At 39.6% G+C, this 25,654-nt stretch overlaps 1 protein-coding gene across 1 annotated transcript in view; it reads left to right on the forward strand.

The window, feature by feature from the left end:
- The window catches only part of LOC130072193 (kinase non-catalytic C-lobe domain-containing protein 1), a 97,800-nt gene that overhangs the window by 66,930 nt on the left and 5,216 nt on the right, over positions 1-25,654 (forward strand). Inside the window, exons 21-30 of the mRNA XM_056237206.1 lie at positions 5,447-5,640; positions 6,341-6,451; positions 8,221-8,362; positions 9,063-9,251; positions 17,299-17,514; positions 18,620-18,702; positions 19,443-19,581; positions 20,479-20,601; positions 21,154-21,213; positions 22,573-22,730. Coding sequence (XP_056093181.1) covers positions 5,447-5,640; positions 6,341-6,451; positions 8,221-8,362; positions 9,063-9,251; positions 17,299-17,514; positions 18,620-18,702; positions 19,443-19,581; positions 20,479-20,601; positions 21,154-21,213; positions 22,573-22,730 — 1,415 coding nt within the window. The remainder of the gene's footprint in view (positions 1-5,446; positions 5,641-6,340; positions 6,452-8,220; positions 8,363-9,062; positions 9,252-17,298; positions 17,515-18,619; positions 18,703-19,442; positions 19,582-20,478; positions 20,602-21,153; positions 21,214-22,572; positions 22,731-25,654) is intronic.

Here is a 25,654-nt window from a genome sequence, read left to right on the forward strand (position 1 = left end):
AAGATGCTCTTATCTTACAGCTTATTCAAGGTTTACATTTATCAGAGCAAATCAAAGAGCATGACCATGATGATGTCAGGAGGACCTATTTACAGCATTACCACCAGAAAATGTGTAGCAGTGTTCATAATAAGAGCGTCTGTGCCCAGCGGCGTAACTTAGTTTTAAACAATACAATGATATGTACAATAACAATTGCAGAAAAAAAATAACATAATGTCCAGAAATCAATTCCAAATGACAGTGTTGTTAGTCCCGAGATTCTTCGCATCAGTGAAGTAATAAATAGATTTGCATACATTTCTCGTGTCCCCTTTTTAGCCAGCTGAAAACGCTAGCCGCTCTGCTGAAACGCGTAGCTGTGGGCGCTTGAGAACGTTTGGCAGCGCAGCGTTTTTTTCAGTTGAGACACTTCGTTGCTATGATACAGAATATCCACAGCACAGTTTACTTGTAACCAGAGAATGTCTGATATGGGGAGAACTTCCACTCTCAGTAAACTTCCGGCTCCTGAACTGGCTGCAATTCCACTCTGGCTCCACATGGGGGCCCTCACAGGACGAGTGCAGAATGAATGGAGGTCTATGGAGATATACCCCTCAAAATCCACTTTTCTCAGGATATAATTTTTTGTCTAGTAATTTGAATGTTGTTTTCGAAAGGAGATGCAAAGAAATTACACATAGCTGGGTGTTAGATTTTTAAGAGTCACTTATTTGCTTTAAAAAGTCTTTTAAAATGTCAATGACGTCATACACATCGTACGACCAGAGATACTGCTTTACGGCAATCCTTCAGTCACTTTGGTGTGTTCGCGCTCTGCACTTTCCTTTCTCTCGAGACAGCTGACACAGGTAACACAGCTGACACAGGTAACACAGCTGACACAGGTAACACAGGTAACACAGCTGACACAGGTAACACAGCTGACACAGCTGACACAGGTAACACAGCTGACAGGTAACACAGCTGACACAGGTAACAAAGGTAACACAGCTGACACAGGTAACACAGCTGACACAGCTAACACAGGTAACACAGCTGACAAAGGTAACACAGCTGACACAGGTAACACAGCTGACACAGGTAACAAAGGTAACACAGCTGACACAGGTAACACAGCTGACACAGGTAACACAGGTGACAGGTAACACAGCTGACAGGTAACACAGCTGACAGGTAACACAGCTGACACAGGTAACACAGCTGACAGGTAACACAGCTGACAGGTAACACAGCTGACAGGTAACACAGCTGACACAGGTAACACAGCTGACACAGGTAACACAGCTGACACAGGTAACACAGCTGACACAGGTAACACAGCTGACACAGGTAACACAGCTGACACAGGTAACACAGCTGACACAGGTAACACAGCTGACACAGCTGACACAGGTAACACAGCTAACACAGGTAACACAGCTGACACAGGTAACACAGCTGACACAGGTAACACAGCTGACACAGGTAACACAGCTGACACAGGTAACACAGCTGACACAGGTAACACAGCTGACACAGGTAACACAGGTGACAGGTAACACAGCTGACAGGTAACACAGCTGACACAGGTAACACAGCTGACAGGTAACACAGCTGACACAGGTAACACAGCTGACACAGGTAACACAGCTGACACAGGTAACACAGCTGACACAGGTAACACAGCTGACACAGGTAACACAGCTGACACCGGTAACACAGCTGACACAGGTAACACAGGTAACACAGCTGACACAGGTAACACAGCTGACACAGGTAACACAGCTGACAAAGGTAACACAGCTGACACAGGTAACACAGCTGACAGGTAACACAGCTGACACAGGTAACACAGCTGACACAGGTAACACAGCTGACACAGGTAACACAGCTGACACAGGTAACACAGCTGACACAGGTAACACAGCTGACACAGGTAACACAGCTGACAGGTAACACAGCTGACACAGGTAACACAGCTAACACAGGTAACACAGCTGACACAGGTAACACAGCTGACACAGGTAACACAGCTGACACAGGTAACACAGCTAACACCGGTAACACAGCTGACACAGGTAACACAGCTGACACAGGTAACACAGCTGACAAAGGTAACACAGCTGACACAGGTAACACAGCTGACACAGGTAAACACACGTGCTAGAAGAGTTTTTGTAAAACTAAAGTTCTTAACATTATGGTCCCGCTTCGGATGCCATCAAGCGGTGTCTCTGGTCGTAATCAGTCCTTTACTGACCAACCAGCGTTCATTAGCAGAATGCTAGCGTGTTATGGGCAACAACAACTCAACCTGTAAGAAATCGAAAGGACATAAGTACTCGTTCATTCAACTGTCGACCTATAACCCATGTTGAACTTGCAAAACCTACAATCAAATCTGAGATTTCTTAACGGCAATCGGGTGAAAGAGACAAATTTAGCCGTCTAGCTCCATAGACTCCCATTCACTCACGCACTCATGGGCGATCGCCCCCAGTGGAACTCTGGTGGAACTACAACCACAATTCAGTACAATAGACTTAATAGGGAGTGGCCAGGCTTTCCGTAGACGGGCTTTGTTGTAACTGATTTCGCAGATAATTTGTTTCATACTAAATGTATTTTTCATCCATGTTATTCGGTTAGCTCTGCTGGTGGATGTCGTTGTACAGAAAGAATGTTGTGGCAGTTGGTCGGTGTGGTATTAGCCCCGCCCCTCCTCCACTGTGATTGGACGGCTGGGTAAAAAGTGACAGTGATGAGCGCTGCGTTTTACCCAAAGTTGAACGTTCTTCAACTCTCGGCGACCAGTAAAAAGCGCCGGGCGCTCAGCGCTTCAGCGTGAAAAAAACGTTCTGCGCCTCGTTACACTCATGGCGTTTAAAAAACGCGGTGCTTCCATTGAAAACAATAGAAAAAATACGCCAGCCGCGTGAAAAAACACTTTGGTGGACACATGGCCCTGGTCGAACTTTTTCTAAGTTTCTAATCCGCCCTTGTATAGTTTTTTCCCCCATTAAAACCAAATGTGTTCATCATCGCTGATCAGTTATTCTAGGACGTGTTTCTGTGCAGTTTCTTTTGTGATTTCACCGGAACAAATAGATGCTGTGTTCGAAATCCCTCATTCACTATTCCCTACATCTCTCCCCTAATTTAGTCCACTGAAGGAGTGAATGAAAACGAGTGAGTGAATTCAGACACTGAGTGCCTTTTGCATAGTTTGTGCTGCTTAATAATCATTTAAAACGTTGCAAACTGGCAGCTCCAGGACCAGTAGTAATGAAAAGATTTATCTTTAACTCTGTCATGGAAACTAGCATACATAAACCGTAATTAAACAATTTAATAATCAATTAAAAAGGAATGATATTACGCTGTAGCCACATTGGACCAGCGGTTTGGACGCGCCATCTTCTGGTCATACGCGGGAATTCATCCGACGCGCCACTCTCACAGTGCATTATGGGTATTCTCTAGCCGTTGAGCACATAGATATCCATAATAAAGGCTAGATGTCTTACGGCGGAGTCTCTGGCCCAAACAATCTCTGTTACCTTAAATTGTATGTTTATCTCTGTAAAGCTGCTTTGAAACAATCTCCATTGTTAAAAGCGCTATATAAATGAAGATGACTTGACTTGACTTGAGTGTTTGGGATTTATCATGGATTCACTGCATTTACGGCCAGCAAAGCAACTTAGTAAAATTCGAATAGTATTTTATTTTTCGAATAATAATTACAGATCGAAAATTCGAATATTCGTGCACATCCCTACTTGCTACGGATGCGAAAAACGCAGAAAATCGAACCCGATTCGATTTTTTTAATGACGGACGAAAGTTTCGGAGGCAGTGTGCAAGCGTGATTGACGTGATAACGTGAGGTCGTATTTCTTTTTTAACGTGCAAAAATTTCGGATGTGAATTTCGGACTCAGTGTGCAAGGGCCTAGGAACGATTTTAGTTCTAGCAACTCTTTTGGAGGAACATATTTAGCTCCTACTTCAGAGTCGGTCTAAACTTAACCAGCACTACAGGGCCCTGTCCCAAATGGCACACTCCGGACTTGTTGACTTCCTCAGAGTCCACACTTCAGTGACGTCATGTAGTGCAGACCTATAGGGCCCTTAGCGCGAGTCCGCGAGGGCGCATTGAGAGGTATTTTTGGGACAGACTCGATCGTCACGCCGGAAACAGGAAGACGGTCTGGTTGTTGTTATGGACAGGAGCTGCAGGTTCGGGGAAATATGCCGCCTATTGTTGTTGTGTTTACATATGACTCAGTAAAGCCCTGACATTCTGTTCTATTTATTTAATGAATCATAATGCGATCGTATTATTCAGCTCGCTATTATTAGCCTATGTTTGAGACATCAGCCACTGGTCGATGATCATAATGTTTGTATAAACTTATCATAAAAACCGTAATGATAATTACACTTAAATATTTTCTTCTCAGCCATGTTAACAATTGTCCGTGAGCGAAATCTCCTCCCATCCGTTGTCTGATTGGCCTTTCGCAAGGATTCCTGGGTAGTTAAAGTGCGTGGAGCCTGCATGTATGAGGGCTTCGTGGAAGACCGCTTCAAGGGTACACAGGGGGCGCTGCTGAGCACACTTCAGAGCGTTAAAATGCTAAATGGGACGGCCTACGGACTCGTAGACTCGGCGAGCACGCGCAATTTAAGTCCACGAGACCGAAAGTCTGCATGAAGTGCGCCATTTGGGACAGGGCCTCTATCGTCATCACCGGCGGCCATCTTGTCACAGGCAAGCTTTCTGGCGGGCTCTGTGGTGCCTGATGTAAGATGAGTGATCAGCACGAACACAAATACTCTTATCTCGTTGAAATCTTGACGGATTTACAAACGGTTTGGTTTCTTACAAACATTATTAACGTGGCTATAATTCTGGATGATTATTTATTTATACACTTATTATTCATAAGTGTGCAGTGTCATAACTACATCTCTGACGTTTATAACAAACCAAACCGTTTGAAAATCGGTAGAAAATTTAGCAAGTTATGGTTATTTAAAAAGTACATGCACCATTAAAACACAATGTTACAAGTGAGCGAGCTGCCTGTGGCAAGATGGCCGCCAGTGCGGACGTCGACCTCCATTGGCCAGCAGCGCGGACGAGACATCTGGCCTTTACTATGGATATTTATGGTTGAGCATACATCGGTTGTACACTCGTTATTGCGGTGCATTGTGGGATTGAATGAGAGCACTAACGTCCACTATAGTTTCATACACCTCTACAAATGGCTGTTCCCTCAAATAGTGTCCTATTTAAGGGTATAGGGAGCGTTAAACGATAGATTGAAGCGTGTTCAAGAGAACCGATAACAGCGGCAACGAGCACTCGCCTTGATGTAAAGAACAACACATTCCAGCAATAGATCGCCTCTTATTTAACACAAACGAGTGGAGATGTTTCTGTCTCTCAGGTGTTGAGCGTGGATCAGTGTGGTTTGCCGCTCTCTCTGCTGCCCTCTCTGGCCGCGAGTGGAACTGCACCTCTAGATCTGCAGGACTCGGAGGATCCAGCGCTGATGCTGTTCGTGTGTGAGCGGCTCAGGGCGAACGACTGCCCGCTAGTGACCGCAACGCCACGAGGGCTGATGGCGTACCTGTACGCCAGGTAATGAATCTTTGCCAATAATAGTCATTATATATATTGTGACCCTGGACCACAAAACCAGTCACAAGGGTCAATTTTTGGAAAATGAGATTTATACATCATCTGAAAGCTGAATAAGCTTTTCATTGATGTATGGTTTGTTATGATAAATGTGCAAATATGACAAATATTTGGCCGAGATACAACTATTTGAAAATCTGGAATCTGAGGGTGGAAAAAAAATCGAAACATTGAGAAAATCGACTTTAAATTTATGTTCTCGCTTTTGCTGCATCCACTCACAAAAATCTATTTTTGATATATTTACGGTAGAAAATTTACAAAAATATTTTCATGGAACATGATCTTTACTTAATATCCTAATGATTTTTGGCATAAAAGAAAAATTGATCATTTTTACCCATACAATGTATTATTGGCTATTGCTACAAATATACCCTTGTGACATTCAATTCAATTCAAATTTATTTGTATAGCGCTTTTCACAATACATATGGTTTCAAAGCAGCTTTACAGAAAGTGCATTTCAGAAATGTACATAGAAAAATACAGTTAGTTAATCATGTATTAATTTAGGGCATAACATATCGCCGGCGTTGAGTCGTCTCTTCACAGGCGTCGACATGTGACTGGTTTTGTGGTCCAGGGTCACGTATGAGTCTGCTCGTACTCTTACCCTCATCACACGTGTCGTTGACAGGAACGCTCACTCCGAGGGATTTATTCAGCAGTTTTTCTACACGTATCGCTACTTTTGCACCCCTGAGGAGCTTCTGCAGTTTCTGATGGACAGATTTAACAGCACACTGGGGTACGAGTGAAATTAATATGACCACTGTAACAGAATAAACTTAGAGTAGACTGGTCAAGAAAAACTTGGATGTTGACCTAAAAATATAGTTTGACAGTTAGTTTGAATGTTATACAGTCTGAAGGGACGGATGGACTGATAGATAGATAGATAGATAGATAGATAGATAGATAGATAGATAGATAGATAGATAGATAGATAGATAGATAGATAGATAGATAGATAGATAGATAGATAGATAGATAGACAGATGATAGATAGATATAGATAGACAGAAAGACGATAGAGAGATAGATAGACAGATGATAGATAGATATAGATAGACAGACGATAGAGAGATAGATAGATAGATAGATAGATAGATAGATAGATAGATAGATAGATAGATAGATAGATAGATAGATAGACAGATAGATAGATAGATAGATAGACAGACGATAGATAGATATAGATAGATACATAGGCAGATGATAGATAGATATAGATAGACAGACAGACGATAGATAGATAGATAGATAGATAGACAGATAGATAGATAGATAGATAGATAGATAGATAGATAGATAGACAGACGATAGATAGATATAGATAGATACATAGGCAGATGATAGATAGATAGATAGATAGATAGATACAGTGGTGTGAATAAGTTATTACCCCCATGCTAAAGTTGCCTAAAAAGAGGAATAAAAAATCATCTTTTGGAAATTGATCTTAATTAATTAATTAGAAAAATGAGGAAAAATCCAACCTTTAAGGACACCAATTTTCTTTGTGTATGAATAATGTATCATAAATAAATAAATGTTCTTCCTTAAAATACAGGGTGCATAAGTCAGGCCCCCCCTATGTTAAATTCCCATAGAGTCAGGCAGATTTTTATTTTTAAAGGCCAGTTATTTCATGGATCCAGGATAATATGCATCCTGATAAAGTTCCCTTGGCCTTTGGAATTAAAATATCCCACATCATCACATTCCCTTCACCATACCTAGAGATTGGCATGGTGTTATTTCAGTTAGCCTAATAGCTGGTTTGATTTGCATTGAAAGATGATCTTATGGAAAGTACCCCATGCCAATCTCTAGGTATGGTGAAGGGAATGTGATGATGTGGGTCTATTTTAATTCCAAAGGCCAAGGGAACTTTATCAGGATGCATATTATCCTGGATCCATGAAATAACTGGCCTTTAAAAATAAAAATAGATAGATAGACAGACAGACGATAGATAGATAGATAGATAGATAGATAGATAGATAGATAGATAGATAGATAGATAGATAGATAGATAGACAGATGATAGATAGATAGATAGATAGATAGATAGATAGATAGATAGATAGATAGATAGATAGATAGATAGATAGATAGACAGATAATAGATAGATAGATAGATAGATAGATAGATAGATAGATAGATAGATAGATAGATAGATAGATAGATAGATAGACAGATAATAGATAGATAGATAGATAGATAGATAGATAGACAGATAATAGATAGATAGATAGATAGATAGATAGATAGATAGATAGATAGATAGATAGACAGATAATAGATAGATAGATAGATAGATAGATAGATAGATAGATAGATAGATAGATAGATAGATAGATAGATAGATAGATAGATTTTGTTAAGCCCACATAATTAAGGTTTACAGAGAGAGTTAATCATCCACAGTCTCATACTAATTAAATAATAATCTCCAAGAAGTTAATTTAAATGAAATGTAAGTGTGTTCTGCATTAACTGTCAAACGGCAGAGCGAATGAAGATCCCTCGTCAGACGCTGCAAAAGTGTATCAGCGAACGCTGGATTTATTACACTTCTGGATCGGACAGAGTTTGGACTTCAGCTCCGGCTCGGATCTTCTGCACACACTGAACACTTTCCTGAACTCTGAGGTACCAAACGTGTGTGTGCGTTTGTGTGTGTGTGTGTCTCTCACAGTGTCTGAATGTGTGTGTACACTACCAGTCAAACGTTTTAGTTTCGTAAGTTTTTAAAAGAAGTCTCTTCTGCTCACCAAGGCTGCATTTATTTGATTCAAAATACAAAAATAAAACTGTAATTTTGTTAAATATTATGACAATTTATTGATCTATTTTAATATAAAATGTCATTTATTCCTGTGATCAAAGCTGAATTTTCAGAATCATTACTCCAGTCTTCAGTGTCTTTCTATTTCACATAAATGCTTTTCTTTTTAATTTTTTTATTCATCAAAGAATTCTGAAATAAAAATGTAAATAACTGTTTTTAACATTGATAATAATCAAAAATGTTTCTTGAGCATCAAATCATCATATTAGAGTGATTTCTGAAGGATCATGTGACACTGAAGACTGGAGTAATGATGCTGAAAATTCAGCTTTGATCACAGGAATAAATTACACTTTACTGTATATTCACATAGAAAACAGAATTTAATTCTAATAATATTTCACAATATTACTGTTTTTTTTTTTTTTTTTTTTTAATCAAATAAATGCAGCCTTGGTGAGCAGAAGAGACTTGTTTTAAAAACATTAATATCTTACCGATTCAAAACTTTGGACTGCTAGTGTGTGTGTGTGAGATGACCGTGGGACACTGTGTGTTCAGGTGGCACCGGGTGACAGTCGCAGAGAGAGTTTGCTGGTGATGCTTCAGGCCATGCCCAGAAAGAGGCGTGTCTGTGGCCTGTCATGTGACCCATCATGTGATGACGACGCCTCCATCAGTGGTTCAGAAGACCAGCAGTCCATTCACTCCTCATCCAGGAGATCATCCATCCAAGATGTGACTCACAAGGTCTGTGAACATCAGTCAAGATGCTCATGCATTAAAGGCAAGACACTACAGGTGAATGGAGAAAAAACATAACGTTTATTTGACAGTGTCCTTGTTACACGTTACATGTAGTTACTGTAGTAATAAAAATAAAATAGTAAATTATACATTTTACTATATATTCACATAGAAAACAGCTGTTTAACATTGTAATAATATTTTACAATTTTACTGATTTTAATGTATTTTTTTAATCAAATAAATGCAGCCTTGGTGAGCAGAAAAGGCTTTTATTCAGTAAAAAACAAATATTTTTCCAAACATTTTACCGTTAGTGTAATTCAAGATATATGAATGTCGTCAGTTTTTTAATTTTCATCATGGTTCGTTCGTTGTTGTAATCATATGTTGCATCTACTTATCATAGTAATAACAGTAAATGCATAATTACAAGCAACTAACCCTAAACCAAACCCTTATCTTAACCCAAACCTATTAGAAAGATTGGGAGTTTTTTTTAAGGGAGGGGGGAGGGGGTCTATGGGCTCGGTCAGGATTTCCGGCTTGCAAGATGGGATCTGAGTGAGTCGGGTACAGCCAGGAGCTGGATTCTGAAAATGAGAAGCTAATTAATATTAGGATTAAAGTCGGTGAAGATTGTAGACATAGTAGTAATTATTAGAGCCTAAAAGTGTTCCTAAAAGAGATCTCTTCTTGGTTTTTATAGATTTCAAAAATGGATAGAGACGATTGCTTCAAGAGCATGGTCAGACTCCTACACAAATATATTAAAATCACTCACCACCTTTATTTATGTGAGATGGAGGAGGAACCAGGGCCAAGATCCCTGCAGAAGGTAGCCAGGTGGCTGGGAACGGTGGTAGTGCCAGCAGACCCGACACCCACAGTAGGCTGGAAGCTTCACGGGAGTGCCAGGAGGTGGCTCTGTGAAAGTTTGGATATTTTAAAGCAACCTTTATACTTCAATCCAGGAGGAAGTCTTGGCCTAGTTGAAGAGGATGGATTTGGAGGAAGGGGAGAGGGCTCTGGAAGTAGGAGTTAGATGGGCCCGCAGGAATTTGAAAAATATCTGGGAGAGTACCATAAGAGTTGCCATGGGAGAGATCAGACAACTGTGGGTTGGTGAGGGTTTGGCCGTGACGAGGCCCCTTGACCCTCTGAAGTTGGCGGGATTGGTAAAACCAGCGAGTAGTACCTCACAGGTGAGGCGGAAGGGTGTAAGACAGCTGCAGGGGGCCCCGCAAGAGCAGGAACAAGGGGACCAAGATTTAGGGGCAGCTGAGACTGAGCCTCAAGGGAATGATGGGGAACATTCACCGACCAAAGAGGAAGAAGTGAGGGTACAGGGACAGATGGGTCAGACAAGGATGATGTGATCTGGGTCACAATGAATGAGGTGGCTGGCAGTAGTGGATCACAAGTTACCCAGGAGGAGGATGTGGGAAAGAAGAGGATGGAGGAGGAGGAGAAGAAAGAGTCACAGGGGGAGTTAGAGGAAGCAAGGGATTGGGAGGGGTTCAGAAGACAGGATAATGGAGGTCATAAACTTAAGTATTGGTCTCTGCAACCTGACAGGGCCTACGGCTCTACCGGATTGGTGGAAAAATTGATCAAGAGGACCTTGGGGGCGGCGGAATATACCTTCCCTAATGCGCAGATCCTCATCCCGGTTATAAACTTCCATAGGTATCTACATAAAAACCAAGTCATGATCCTTAACCAGATCAATGCGCATATCATCAGCAGTGGGAGAGCAATAGACATCCTCCACAGCCAGCATTTCCGAACAGAGTTGAACCTGACCCATTGGACTCGAGGTACAGGCTGGGCAATGTGGAAGCACTGGTTGGCTCGTTTAAACTGATAAGGGAGAGGCACCCGGTCAACCAGAGTCTGTGGAACTTCTCCCAAACAAGAGTTCTTAACAAATTTGAGATGTCAGTCCTACAGAGGGGTTATCCTTTGTCCCTTGAGGCACGGGGATGGGAGGGGATACTTGGAACAGGTTGGAAGCAGAGGCAGGGCTTAAGGAATATCATAGGTGACTGAAATTGGCTGCTTTTTTTGAGGTAGAGGGAGGGGAAGGACAGAGAGCACCATATACACCAAGCTCGGGGTGGGAACCCAGGGGGAGCCAGGTTGCAAAAGTGGTTCAGGAGATGGAGGAGGACCAGAAGATCTTGAAAGAGATGAAGGAGGTTGCAGAAACCTGGAACCTTTCCGACGGGGAATGGGTGGCCCTGAAAGGAATGAGAGGGGATAGCTCTATAGTGATTAAGCCAGCGGATAAGGGCAGTATTGTGGTCGTGATGGATAGGGAGCAATATGTGAGGGAGACAGTGAGACAACTAGAAGAGTGTGAGTTTTATAAAGAATTAGAGAAGCCCATCTATTGAGTCGGTGGAATTGATTAAGGGGGATATGCAGATATTGCAAGAGACGGGGACCTTAAACAAAAGGCAGGTCCAATACATATCAGGGGGCAAGACACTCCCAGGGAGAGAAGATTCTACCTGCTGCCGAAGGTGCATAAGGACAGGACGGCCTGGCCCTTCCTGGATGTCCCTCCTGGAAGACCGATAGTATCGGATTGTGGGAGTGAGAGTTACGGGGTGGCTGAGTTCATTATTTCATACCTGAATACACTCTCCACCAGGCACACTAGTTACATCAGGGACCCCTACCATTTCCTGGAGAAAGTCCAGGGGATGAAGATCAGTCCCAACGCCAGGCTCTTCTCCATGGATGTGGAGAGTCTCTACACTAATATAGAGATGGAGAGGTGGCTGGAGGCAGTTAAGAAGTGCTTCCAGCGGTATCCGGAGGAAGGAAGACCAGAGGACAGTCTGCTGAGACTCTTGGAGCTAAGCCTTACCCGGAACGACTGAGTTTAATGGTCGTTATCTCTCTCAAGTCAAAGGGACGGCGATGGGCAAGAGATTTGAACCGGCATATGCAAATATTTATATGGCCGAATGGGAGGAGTCTGTGTTCCCGAAGTGCAAATCTCTGCCCACCCAATACTGCAGATATTTGGATGACGTGTGGGGAGTTTGGGACGGATCTGTACTTGGGAAAATGATAGTTGAAGCAGCTAAAACCCTGATGAAGGCCCTTAGGGTGAAGGGATATTCCCGGCACTTCCTGAGGATGGCGGCGAAAGAGGTGAGAGGTATGGGCAGGGGATGAACCCAGGCCCTACATTAAAAAGTGCTTCCTTTTATCGTGAAGTTTTCAGGCACGGCCAAGGGTTTAGCTACAAGAGTGAGGAGGAATTTTGAGAGGTTGTCACAGGACAAGGCACTGGGCATACAATACAGGATGGTGGCGGCCTACAAAAGAGGGAAAAACCTGCAGGATATTCTGGTTCACAGCAAACTGGGTCCATCAAATAAAGGAGCTCCAACAAAAAGCCCATGACACCTTGGTGAGAGGAGGACAGAGACAGTGCATCGGATCACTCAGGCCTAACCCCATCCTTCTTAACCACAGGAATTGCGTTTATTTGATCAGATGCTCCTGGTGTGGGAAGAGATACGTTGGGGAAACCGGCAACTCTATACTCACTAGGATGTGGGGGCAAAGGTACACTGTGAAGAAAGAGACACAGCGGAAGGGACCTAATTTCCAAAGGCATGGGATCCAGAACCTAAAGATATGTGGACTGGAGCACAATCCGGAATGGGGCAAGAGAGACAGGCTGAAGAGGGAGAGGTACTGGATCAGGAAACTGGACACATGGTTTCCCAAAGGGCTCAATATAAGAAACGGTTGAAAGTCAATAAACGTTGGTGAGAAATAATATGAAGTAATGTCTTTTGTTGGAACCCTAACAGGGATCCAAAAGGTAATCATTTTTTCTAAGAAAATGGGAGGGAGGGAGACTTAATTAGGATCCAATTGGGCTATCCCTGCTTCTGCAATATAAAACCTACCCCTTACTAGGGATTAGGACCAAATTCTTTTAACATACCTAAACCTACCCCTCACAGGAATGGGACTTAACTAGGATGTAATCAGTGTTAATTTCGTTGACGAAAATAACGACGAAAATTATTCGTCAACGACATTTTTTCACAGACGAAAACGAGACGATAACTAAATAAAACCTAGTTTTGAATGACAAAGACTATGACGAAAATCTATTGACATTTTCGTCAACGAATAAAAACTAGACGAAAATGTTAGATAGTGACGATTTGGGAAGCGATCCGTCAGAATTGATGTCCTGCGTGTGTGATAGATGCGCACATTTGTAGGCTACTGTAACGTGATCTACCCCGCGGTCATAAAACGTTAAAAAATGTGAACGTCTGGGAGAATGAGTAGAGCAGACATATAGATCTCTGAATAAGAGTGACGATGCAAAAAAGAGTTCTATTCGGTGCGGTTTTCTGTGCGCACACACCTAACCCGAAGCGTGCAGTCATGCACAATACGCCTACAGCGCGCGAGTAGGCTACTGAATTGAGCTCTCTTTCGTGTCTGAATGGACAAATACACACAACAGTATGTCTAAATGTCCGTTTTAGAGAGTATTCATGTAAACTATGTTGGTTATGTCTTAAACTGTGAGTGTATCGGATGTGCATCAGTGCAATTGTATCCGCATGTCATTGGACATGATCCGACGTCTTAAAGTGACAGTGGCAATAAACATAATGCGGTCCGTGTCCTTAATTTTGATCAAGCAACAAAAGAAAAAGAGAAAAGCATTCACTGTTTGTTAATAGCTTTAATAAGGATTAATTATATTGAATTCATACAAATAAATATGTCTGCTTGAAAGAATAAAGAATGATGTATGCAAGTAGTTATAAGGAATGCATATATCATTCATTGTAAAGAAGACTGTGTTGTACTTTAGGAAAAGTGGTTTTATTTAATTTTAAGATATTTTTTAAGTAACAGCAGTTAAATCTGTATCTGTATTGCATGTTCAAACTTAAAAATCATTCATATTAATAGGTTAATAGATGTTTTCTCCGGGAGTAAATGGGTTTGGAAATTTTAGAGAAATTCTAAATTAACGCATTACTAAACCCATTATATTTTAGTCGACTAAATCTACTGTAGATTTAGTCGACTAAAATGTTATTGTATTTCGTCGACTAAAACTAGACTAAAACTAAAACAATTCAGATGACTAAAATATGACTAAAACTAAATGCCATTTTAGTCAAAAGACTAAGACTAAAACTAAATAAAAATTTGCTGACAAAATTAACACTGGATGTAATTGGGCTATCCCTGTACCTAAAACCTAACAATTACAGGAGATTAAAATATAATAATAATAATTGAATAATAATTGAATAAGGGAAACTCGAGAGTTGCGTGGTGGGGTGGTTAATGCGGGTGTGTTGGAAACAGAGGGACCCAGGTTCGAGACCAGCATCAGAACGAATTTGTTTAAAGGTGCGATGGATTATGGGATGTAATTTAGGGTGAGTAGGAGAAATTTAGAGTCATGTGGTGGAGTGGTTAGTGCCGGTAAGTTGGAAACAGAGGGATTCGAGTTCGAGACCAGCATCAGAACAAAGTTGTTAGAGGGTGGTATGGTTCATTGGATGTAAGTTAGATAGAATTGAGACCAGTTTTGGTTCAAGTGAATGTTGGATTCAATTTAATGATTGGTTAAGAGGTTAGGTTGAGAGAACCGGTTACACGTAGGTGGTGGGCAAAAAAAATTTGAGATGGGATTTAAGAGAGTGAAACACGAATGGCGAATCCACGATGGAAAAAGATCTAGCAACGATGGATTGATAGACAGAATTCACCATTGAAACAATGATGGGTCGATAAGGGACAGTTTGGTCACAAAAGATTGTGGGAAAAGAGAATTAGGAGGTTGCCAGGAGTGTGACAACAGGTGCATGAAGATAATTGGTAGAGGAGTGTTAAGGTTTATGCTGCCTTGCGATAAGTGATGTCTTTTAAGGTTGGCATATTCTTAGGGGTGACGATTGGTAAAAGGTTGGTGCTTTGGTACCTGCCAATCTGAACCTCGTGACACAGGCCCTTTTCGGTGACCCGGGATACCTTGCGGTGTTAACGGAGGGGTTACTCGGGAAGGGAGGTAGGTATCCAACCTCTCTGGGTCCACTTGGACAGCACGCAGGGAAGGTGGCCTTGGGTTGAAGGGCCGTAACTGGAACCCAGTCTTCTTTCAATGATTAGCATTAGAGGTTATGTAATATTAGTTGAGGTTGTTGGGGATGGTGGGGAGGCACCTTGTAGATTGAGCAATGGTATCATGGGAGATATGGGTATCATGAGGTTGTGATCAGGCTGGCAGTCTTGACAAAACGGGATTATCATGAACTAGTAATTGTCCTGAAAATATCTGAAGTCTTCTAAGCCAAACGCCTAGGACTGATCCCCATGGCCGCCTCAGAGGAAGGGTGTCTGGTGTTTAAAGAGCCGAAACACCCAGTGATCCTGAGGTACACCACTGAAGATGTGTTCCTTGGATGAATAGGGTTAGACTTATGATCAGGTTTTTTTTTTAATTTTTTGTTAAAGGACCAAATTCCTTTAACATACCTACCAAACCTACCCCTCACAGGAGGGAGACTTAATTCATATAGGGTTGGGCTGTCCCGGTTCTTGAAACAATCATAGGAAAATGGGTTGATGTGGACATAGGAAAATAACCCAATTGTGTGTTTGTTGGTATGGGTGGATCAGCCTCAGCAAAAACATGTGCATTTCTGTGTCCTTGCTAATCTAAACTGGATAACCGGGAGAGGTTGTCTGGGGGAAGGCGTTGTCTTTTCACAAGCCTAGCCCTATAGTTAGAACATGTAGTTAATTATTACTACTCAGTACGTAAATATATAATTACACAAAATAAATTGTAACCAACTTAACTAATAGATATCACTATACTTCCACGGGTGATTACTTTAACAACTGCCAAATTGTTTTGTATTACAAGTTTGCTGAAATTATATGTTTCAATGTAAACGAGTCATTATGTCATTAAATATGCACTAATTTGCATACATTACAATTTTTAAGCCTTTTTTTAACCTTTTATCACTTCATAAATCAGAAAATATTGTCAACAACAACAACAAAAAAAATCATTTTCACTGTTCTTTGGAATAAATGTTATAAAATCAGATGCATGTTATAAACCTTCAGAAGATGCATAGGAATAAAACTGTAAAATTAGTTTTGTGTAAAGCTGCTGTTTTCAGTTATAAATAAAACATAGAATTCATTATACGAGTATATTTTACAAAAAATTCTATTTCAATCTCTACACTTTCACTCTACATTTCACATTTATTCCAAAGTCTTATTTGCCTTTTTTATTTTGTAATTTAGTAGAATTTCTGAGTAAAAATTGTGTACTACTATATTTTAGTACTGAGTAATAATTAACAGCATGTACTTGCTATAGGGTTAGGATTAGGGTTTGTTTTAGGGTTAGTTGCATGTAATTATGCATAATTACTGTTTTTATTTAGAAAAAAAATGTATTGAACAATTATTCATGTACAAACAATGCATAATTACTGTTATTACTGTGATAATTAGATGCAACAAATGTAACACAGACACTGTAAAATAAAGTTTATTTTCAGTTTATTTATTGTAACGGAAATCTAAAGATGCTAAATAGATAAAGTGTAATGAAATAAACCCCTTAAATGTGTATTTGGGATGGGGTTTTTTCCACTAGTCTGAAAGAAGACAGTGTTTTTGTCTGTATGGTTGTCTTAAGAAAAAATCGGTAACACTTTATTTTACAGTGTGCTTACATATGTTACAATTACTTACCATAGTAAATTAGTACAACAGTAAATGATGCATAATTACATGCAACTAACCCTCAACCAAACCCTAATCCTATACTAAGTGCATGCTTAATATTACTCGGTACTTAAATATATGATTACACGGTAACACAGATGCCTTCAAATAAAGTGTAACCAAAAAATCGAACGCATGTATATTTGTCCACAGCATCCATTAATGGTCTGACTGCATGTGTCTGGTATTGTTGTTCTGATGATGATGATGATGATGATTGCAGGGTTTCCAGTGGCGTGTGTCTCGTGTGGTGGAGCCTCAGAAGGGTGTGTGTAAAGAGAAAGGGTTCTCCATCGCCGCGGCTCTTCCTCGGCCCTGTTACGCGTCTCTGATGAGACAGATGTCCAACACCAGTGTGAGATCAGAGGAGAGACTGGCCTTCAGTCAGACACAACACACACCGACACACATCGCTCAGCAGCTCACGTTACTGGAGCAGGTGAGGAAAACACCAACACCCCTCACTGTCTCTGTCGGAAATATATTATACATTACATGTAATATAATATAATAAAATATATTATATATATATATATTACACTACCGGTCAAACGCTTGGAATAATTACGTTTTTTAATGTTTTTAGGCTCCTCTGCTCACCAAGGCTACATTTTATTTGATCAAAAATACAGTGGAATATTATTATAATGTAAATCATCTGTTTTCTATGTGAATATACAGTAAAGTGTAATTTATTCCTGTGATCAAAGCTGAATTTTCAGCATCATTACTCCAGTCTTCAGTGTCACATGATCCTTCAGAAATCACTCTAATATGAGGATCTGATGCTCAAGAAACATTTATGATTATTATCAATGTTGAAAAGAGTTGTGCTGCTTCATATTGTTTTGCTTCATTTGGGGTAAGTAATATCTAAAAAAAAAAAAAAAAAAAAAAGTAGTTTTATTAATCAAGGATGCATTAAATTGATCAAACATGACAGTAAAGTCATTTATAATTACAAAAAAAATGTAAAATATAAGTGCTCTCCTTTTGTACTTTATATTAATCAAAGAATCCTGAACAAAATTGATCACGGTTTCCACAAATACGTATATTAAGTAATCTTCAACTTAAGTAATTGATAATGGTTCTTATTTGTATCAATAATTAAGCATATTAGAGTGATTTCTGAAGGATCATGTGACACTGAAGACTGGAGTAATGATGCTGAAAATTCAGCTTTGATCACAGGATAAATTACACTTTACTGTATATTCACATAGAAAACAGCTGATTTTCCCAAAAAATGATCAGTCGTGTAATTCAAAATATATGAATGTCCTAAGTGTTTTAATTTTCATCTTCATCATCATTCGTCCGTTGTTGTTGTTGTTGTTGTTGTTTAAAAAGATCACCCTGTTTTCCCCGTTTTTTGTGCTCTATCCTCACGCTGTTATTTACAGATCCACCTCTAGGCGGAGACACATGATCATTGTCTTGTTTTCATGCATATGTTGATTCTTAAGTTTCTTCAAGGACTGAATCACCTCTCATGTCAAATACTGGTTTTGATTCAGCATTTATATTCACGTCTCACGTAGGAAATATTCCAGGACTGTCATCCAGTTCACTTTCTGAACTCGAGAGCTCATGGAGTGGCAGAAAACTCCACACACTTTTCCAGGTGAGTTTCCACTGATGCACTTCTGAAACTCAGATCCTTAAAAATATGTGTGTTAAGGATAGTTAACACAGTGTATCTGCTTTTTAAAGTCTCAAAACATGTTTCTAATTCATTTAACACACTGCATGCAACCTCACAGATACACAGGTGAAACTCGAAAAATTAGAATATGGTGCAAAAGTTAATTTATTTCAGTAATTCAACTTAAAAGGTGAAACTAATATATTATATAGACTCATTACATGCAAAGTGAGATATTTCAAGCCTTTATTTGTTATAGTTTTGATGATTATGGCTTACAGCTTATGAAAACCTTTTCACAATATTCTCATTTTGACTTTGGGGTTTTCATAAGCTGTACACCATAATCATCAAAACTATAACAAATAAAGGCTTGAAATATCTCACTTTGCATGTAATGAGTCTATATAATATATTAGTTTCAGCTTTTAAGTTGAATTACTGAAATAAATGAACTTTTGCACCTGTATATTGAGTATGTGTGACGGTAATAATAATGTTTATTTTATATAGCGCCTTTCAGAAAACTCTACAAGTACAAATAAACATGACTTAGAAACATGATAAAATGAGAAGGATAACATAATAGATAGTGGTACATAAACATAGAAATCAAGGGAAAGTAGCAAAAAGATATGTTTTAAGGTGGGTTTTGAAATCATGTAAAATTGTTAGACTGTAGAATTCCTGCTGTGTGTGTGTGTGTGTGTGTTGTTCAGGTGTGTGTCGCTAGAGGGCAACAGTCTGTTCCTGAGGGACGTGTCGGGGCCCGAGGAGCCGCTTCACACACTCATCACACACACACACTGTGTCAGCAACTGGGTTTCTGCCGAACTGGTCATCTGTGACTCGGTCAAGGTGATTCCTCAGAGTTTATTGAGCATTTTCAAATCATGGAAATGTTTATGAGTTAAACTGGGTTATGAATGTTCACAACAGAACAGTTTTGAAGCAAGGTTATTATGAGAATAGAGAATTAGATTTTAAACCGTGCAAGAACATGTCTGGGGAAATCAAAGAAATTATATAGATTTTTTTTTTCACTGTTTTCATGACAATATGGACTAATAATTCTCTAATATGCACATAAAGGAACATTTTAGTATACTTTTCATAAAGTCAGGTGTGTTTACGTAAGGGTTAATCCGCCGAAGTCCATTAATACCTGACGATGGACCCCTCGAGGGCCATTAACCCGCTTATACCACGGTCACTTGCCAAATAACACATTTTTAAAACATTAGTTTATATTTTAATTAGTTTTACAATCAAAATCTAAAGTTTTTACAAACAATAACTTGGTTTCCCTGGTTACGCCTGACGGTTTATTTAGCAAGCGGAGATATTTATAGTGCGCTCAGCTCGGAGAACCCTTCAGTTTAGCTCACTTACGAGCCAGAAAGCTAACGTATTTGTTTTCATGTAAGTTAGGCTTGTCTAGCCATGGCCGTTACACTTTGGGTTTTTTTTTTACCTATAATTAAAACACACTTTTAGGCGTAGTATAACGGCTAACTAGATGTTTGTTTTGATACCATAAATTGTCAACGGATACGTTGTCTGCCTGTTGCTATGGTTACTCACAGCTGATGTAAGTAACCATAGTAACGGTTACACACATCAGCGGTAAACAGTCGGTTTCACCAGAACTCCTTTACTAGGTGTCCTCTATCACTTTTTAATGGACACCCTGCAGCCAATCAGAATCGAGTATTCACCCAGATCATGGTGTAAATATATACATTTTATTTTCAGGCACAGGCAGCTTTACTCGCTCGGTTTCTTGCTGTTGGGAAGTTCTGCTACGAGACGAGAAACTTTGCCACCGCCATGCAGATTCTGTCGGGCCTGGAGAATGTGATTGTTAGGCAATTACCGGTAAGAAACGTAACCGCGCGTAATCCCTTTCTCTCTAAGTGATAAATGATCCCGCATTGAGAGAGTCATAACCTCATAAGCTCGACTGTATTTGCTGTTTTTGCTTTATCTTATCTGGCAGCTCCAGCAGCTGAAATGTTAATTGCATGTGCCTTTAAACTGATTAAACACTAACTCTATTTTTCAGCCTGTTTACGAGCATGAAAGGGTTATAATCGACATGCATTCGGCATTTTGTGCAGAAACAAAACAGTATTCATCATATTTGCCGTGAAATGAAATTGCATGATAAATGGGTTTTTATAAGTCTACTTATTCCCATCTTAATTAGTTTTACAGCATTTGTCCTGGTTTTGTTGTGTGTGTGTGTGTGTGTGTGTGTGTGTGTGTGTGTGTGTGTGTGTGTGTGTGTGTGTGTGTGTGTGTGTGTGTGTGTGTGTGTGTGTGTGTGTGTGTGTGTGTGTGTGTGTGTGTGTGTGTGTGTGTGTGTGTGTGTGTGTGTGTGTGTGTGTGTGTGTGTGTGTGTGTGTGTGTGTGTTTGTTGAGCGGCAGGCGTGGAAGCAGCTCTCGGGGAAAGTGTGTGAGGTTCTGGAGGAGCTCAGGGCTGTGCAGGTGAGACGCTCCAAGCTTCATTTATAAAGCACTTTAAAACAACCGAAGTGCTGGACAGAATAAAGAAACAACAAACACAAAATACATACTTTATGTAAAGCATATCATACAGATGAAACAAATCAGGAGAAAAAAAATAAAACTCACATCACTTGAATGTATTTTATAGCCCCCCCCCCCTCTTTAACTATTTATTGATTTTGAGTTATATTACTATATGCTCTGTAGCACTTTGAGAATTTTTTAGTTACTTTGCTGTGCAATACAAATAAAATGTATTATTATTATTATTATTATCACTTTCACTGACCTCGACACACACGCGAATGACATACCATACACGACGCACTATGCACTTATTATATTACTTTAAAATCATTATATACATTTAATAATGATAATATAACAAAAACTGCTTCACCACTATTTTATTTATTTTAATAACTTGTAATTATTTTAATCAAATTCTTAATTGCTACTATTATTACTATTACATATATATTTTAAATCATTATAATTATTATATAAAAAAAATATTATTATAATAAATATTATTATTTATTATTACGTATAATATTAATAATGACAACACTGCTTCACCACTATTTGTTTTAATTATTTTGATAATGTATTATTATTTTAAACAAACTCTTGATTGAACTCTTAATTGTTAATAATATTATATTGTTATTATTAATTAAATATAATATTAATAATAACAAAACTGCTTCATAGCTATTTGTATACATTTAATAATGATAATATAACAAAATGCTACACCTCTTTTTGTTTTATTTATTTAAATAACTTGTAATTATTTTAGACACATTCTTAATTGCTACTATTATTACTATTACATATATATATTTTAAATCATTATAATTGTTAATTATAATAAATATTATTATTATTTATTATCATGACATGCTTCACCACTATTTGTTTTAATTATTTTGATAATTTATTATTTTAAACAAACTCCTGATTGAACTCTTAATTGTTAATAATATTATATTGTTATTAAAACAATAATAATAAACTATTTAATCCCCCCCCCCCCATAATCTCCAGACAGTTACACCACCTACACATTGTTTACTTTATGTCCAGTTTAATATAAGCTAAATTAATTTTAAAACAGAATCTGAAAACATACTTATCATTAGAGATGAACTGAAGTCATTGTTTGTGTGGATTTTATTTTTAATATTGCTTTGAATAAATGAATGCATGCATTAAAGGGTTTAATTATGATCAGTTTATGCGTTCCCTGGGATCCGAACCATGACCTCGGTGTTGCGAGCACCGTCCTGTACCGTCCTGAGTCCCACAGATCCTGAAAGTGGGCTGTTGTTTCAGGTGTTTCTGAAGAGTGATAATCTGTGTCTGATGGAGGGATTGAAGCGTGGAGGGCGTCCGACTCTCCCAGACGCTCATATCTTCGCTCTGCACATTCAGCAACTGGAGATCGGCGCGTTCACCATGACCAGCGGATCCTACAAGTGGCCCAAACTGAGGTCTGATCCCTGCACATTTACAGTCACTGATGCGTCTAGCAGACGCTTGTGTCCCAAACAAGCGCGCCACACTAGTGCTGACAGTGAAGCCGAAGCGTCTCGATCGCCCCCCGGTGGCTGGACCCAGTATAGCTCATAAACCCCGCCTCCGTGTAGTCTAACGGGACGCGAATCAAATTACACTTCAAATACATTTTTTCCAATTATGTTTCCTATCAGTTTAGGTAGTTTTTATAATGGTGATGTAAATTCGAGTGTTCGTTTTTTGAAATACGTTTGGTATTGTGATAAACGGGAATGTGATAACATGATTGACGGCTGTGATTGACTTTTTGGGGATTTTCAGGAGGAGATTGAAGCTTCAACTTTGACATGAGTTGTTCTGCAGTAAACTGTACTAACGATTTCTGCGGGAGTGTGTGTGTAAGTGTGTGTGTGAGTGAGGACGGGACCTTGATATCGCGACTCCACACACACACACACACACTCACTACTGCGCAGAAGCAGGTCCCAAATCAGCGCAACATGTCAGCCCATATTAGGACTTTGGCGGCTTCACTTTTTCACCAATGAAGAGAGTGAAGGGGCGTCGTCCATCTTTGTTTTTACAGTCTATGGTCCCCACTGACATCACAACTCCACGTTATTTCAAACAAATTCAGGCCAAAACGAAGTTCGGTTCAAGAGTGCGCAACAGCTTGCCAAAGTAAACTTTCTGGAAAAGTGAATTCCGGATGTCAAACCCCTTCAAACTATCATTGGTCCGGATGGCGATGACATAATTGGTGGGCGTGGCTCTGAGGCTCCGCCTCCCTCTGGTTCATTTCTTCTGGTCGAGGTCAGACGCGAGTTAAAACATAAAACATGTTGCTCTGTATATCGATAGAAAAACTTATTTTAAACTTCTTTTTAACTTTAAAAGTGCATTGTGTAATATTTAGGAGGATCTGCTGACAGAAATGCAGTATCATATACATAACTATGTTTTCAGTGGTGTATAAAGACCTACCTTAATGAACCGTTGTGTTTATTAGCTTAGAATGAATCGAAATGTTTCTACGGTGGCCCTAAAAGGACAAACGCGCTTCGTCACTGTGTTGTTCTTAATGATAAGAAGCTGCTAAACTCAGCGAATAAAACACTGGCACAATGATGAACAAGTAACAATAATATTCGCAATAACATCGTTTTACTGAGTAATTAAGTAAACCTGATTTTTTTATTTATCTTTGTAAGGAAACCTCATTGTTTAACTGGCTACTCTCTGCTGTCTCAGAAGACGACATCACTTCCTGTCGGCCACCATAACTTCTGTTGGGTGCAATTCGCAACCTCACCACTAGATGCCGCTAGAATTACACACTGCACCTTTAAGCAAAGAATGAAAAAGAACTTGAGTATATCAGGGCTTTACATATTACTACACAACACACACACACACACACACACACACACACACGTGCACTGCAGGAGAGACAGCTGCCGAGGGCAAAGGTCACGGACAGTCAGATGTGGCGGTAATGACGCAGCTGGTGATGCTGCATGCTGGTGTGTGTGTGTGTGTGTGTGTGTGTGTGTGTGTGTGGAGCAGATGGTGTGTGATTGGAAATGCTTTGCCCGGGGACACGAGTCGATGCCAGGAGCCGTAAGGCTGCTTCTGTAGCAGATTCTGAGGTGGACACACACATGGTTGTTGTACATCTGTAGCTCACCGCGCACAGAATCAGGTCACTCGCACACACACACACACACACACACAAACACACACATTTAAGCAGAAGAAATTAATGTTTGTCTGGAATTAAACTCACTCTAGTCGTGTTTCCATTACATATTTGCGCAAAACTTTTGCGATATTTTCTAAATGTGGATAAAAATGATTCCTCTCGCAATAAGTCATTCCAACAATTATTGCAACGGATGTTATAGGTTTACATATATTCCAGCCAGCACTAGACATTATTATGAATGGAAGGAGACGTACAGTAGGTGTGTTATCCCGGCATTAATAACAAGGAAAGCCTCTTATACTGAGAGCGGCTCATATGAGGAGTTTCTGGGTGTTTCTCATTTCTGCTTCAAGATCTTGATAAACTGTGGCGTTTCTTTGAGGTTTAGAATCCAGTATTCCTGTAATTATTTTAACTTTTATGAGTTTAGTAAATAACTCTGTCTCGTCTTCTGTCCAAACACACCGTTTCTTCTACGTCATGTGACTGTAAATGCCGAATCGCCTGAAAAACTGAAAATTGAGTTCACATAAAAACTGTTTTGCAATATATGGGAGTTTTTGTGAAATTGACGTGTTTCCATTGGGCGTATTTTCAATTCAATTTCAAATTGCGCAATTTGAAGGGTAATGGAAACGCGGCTTGTGATGATTTATGTTTTGAATTATGAATTGATATACTTAAGGCAAAGTACTTTTTCGTTTTTCTCTTAGGGGTAAAAAGAAGTTTGAAATACGTGACTAGCGAACATGTAGATATGTGCAGCGCTCTTTCCTCTCAATAACAAAATAAACATGCAATGAGAAACAGCATGTGATCATAGCTCGTGTGTTTGGCTGTTCGGATGTTTGCAGCAATTCAGCACTGTCATGTCACGATTATTTATATAGCACTTATAGAAATATCATAATAGATTGCTATAAACATGAAAAAACTGTCTGTGTCACTTTCAAATAGAATTACAGCTTCAGTTTCTACTATAAAGCTATTCGTGTCTGACCTCGACGGACTGCACAGAAGAAATGAACCGGAGAAGATTTACACCTCAAAACACACACACACACACACACACTCAAACACACACACACACTCACACACTCACACACACACACACACACACACTCACACTCACACACACTCTCACACACACACACACACTCACACACACTCACACACACACACACTCACACACAC

The sequence above is a fragment of the Rhinichthys klamathensis genome, unplaced genomic scaffold, assembly GCF_029890125.1.
Source record: "Rhinichthys klamathensis goyatoka isolate OS25496 unplaced genomic scaffold, OSU_Roscu_1.1 h1tg000482l_1, whole genome shotgun sequence".
In the NCBI taxonomy this organism is placed as follows: Eukaryota; Metazoa; Chordata; class Actinopteri; order Cypriniformes; family Leuciscidae; genus Rhinichthys; species Rhinichthys klamathensis.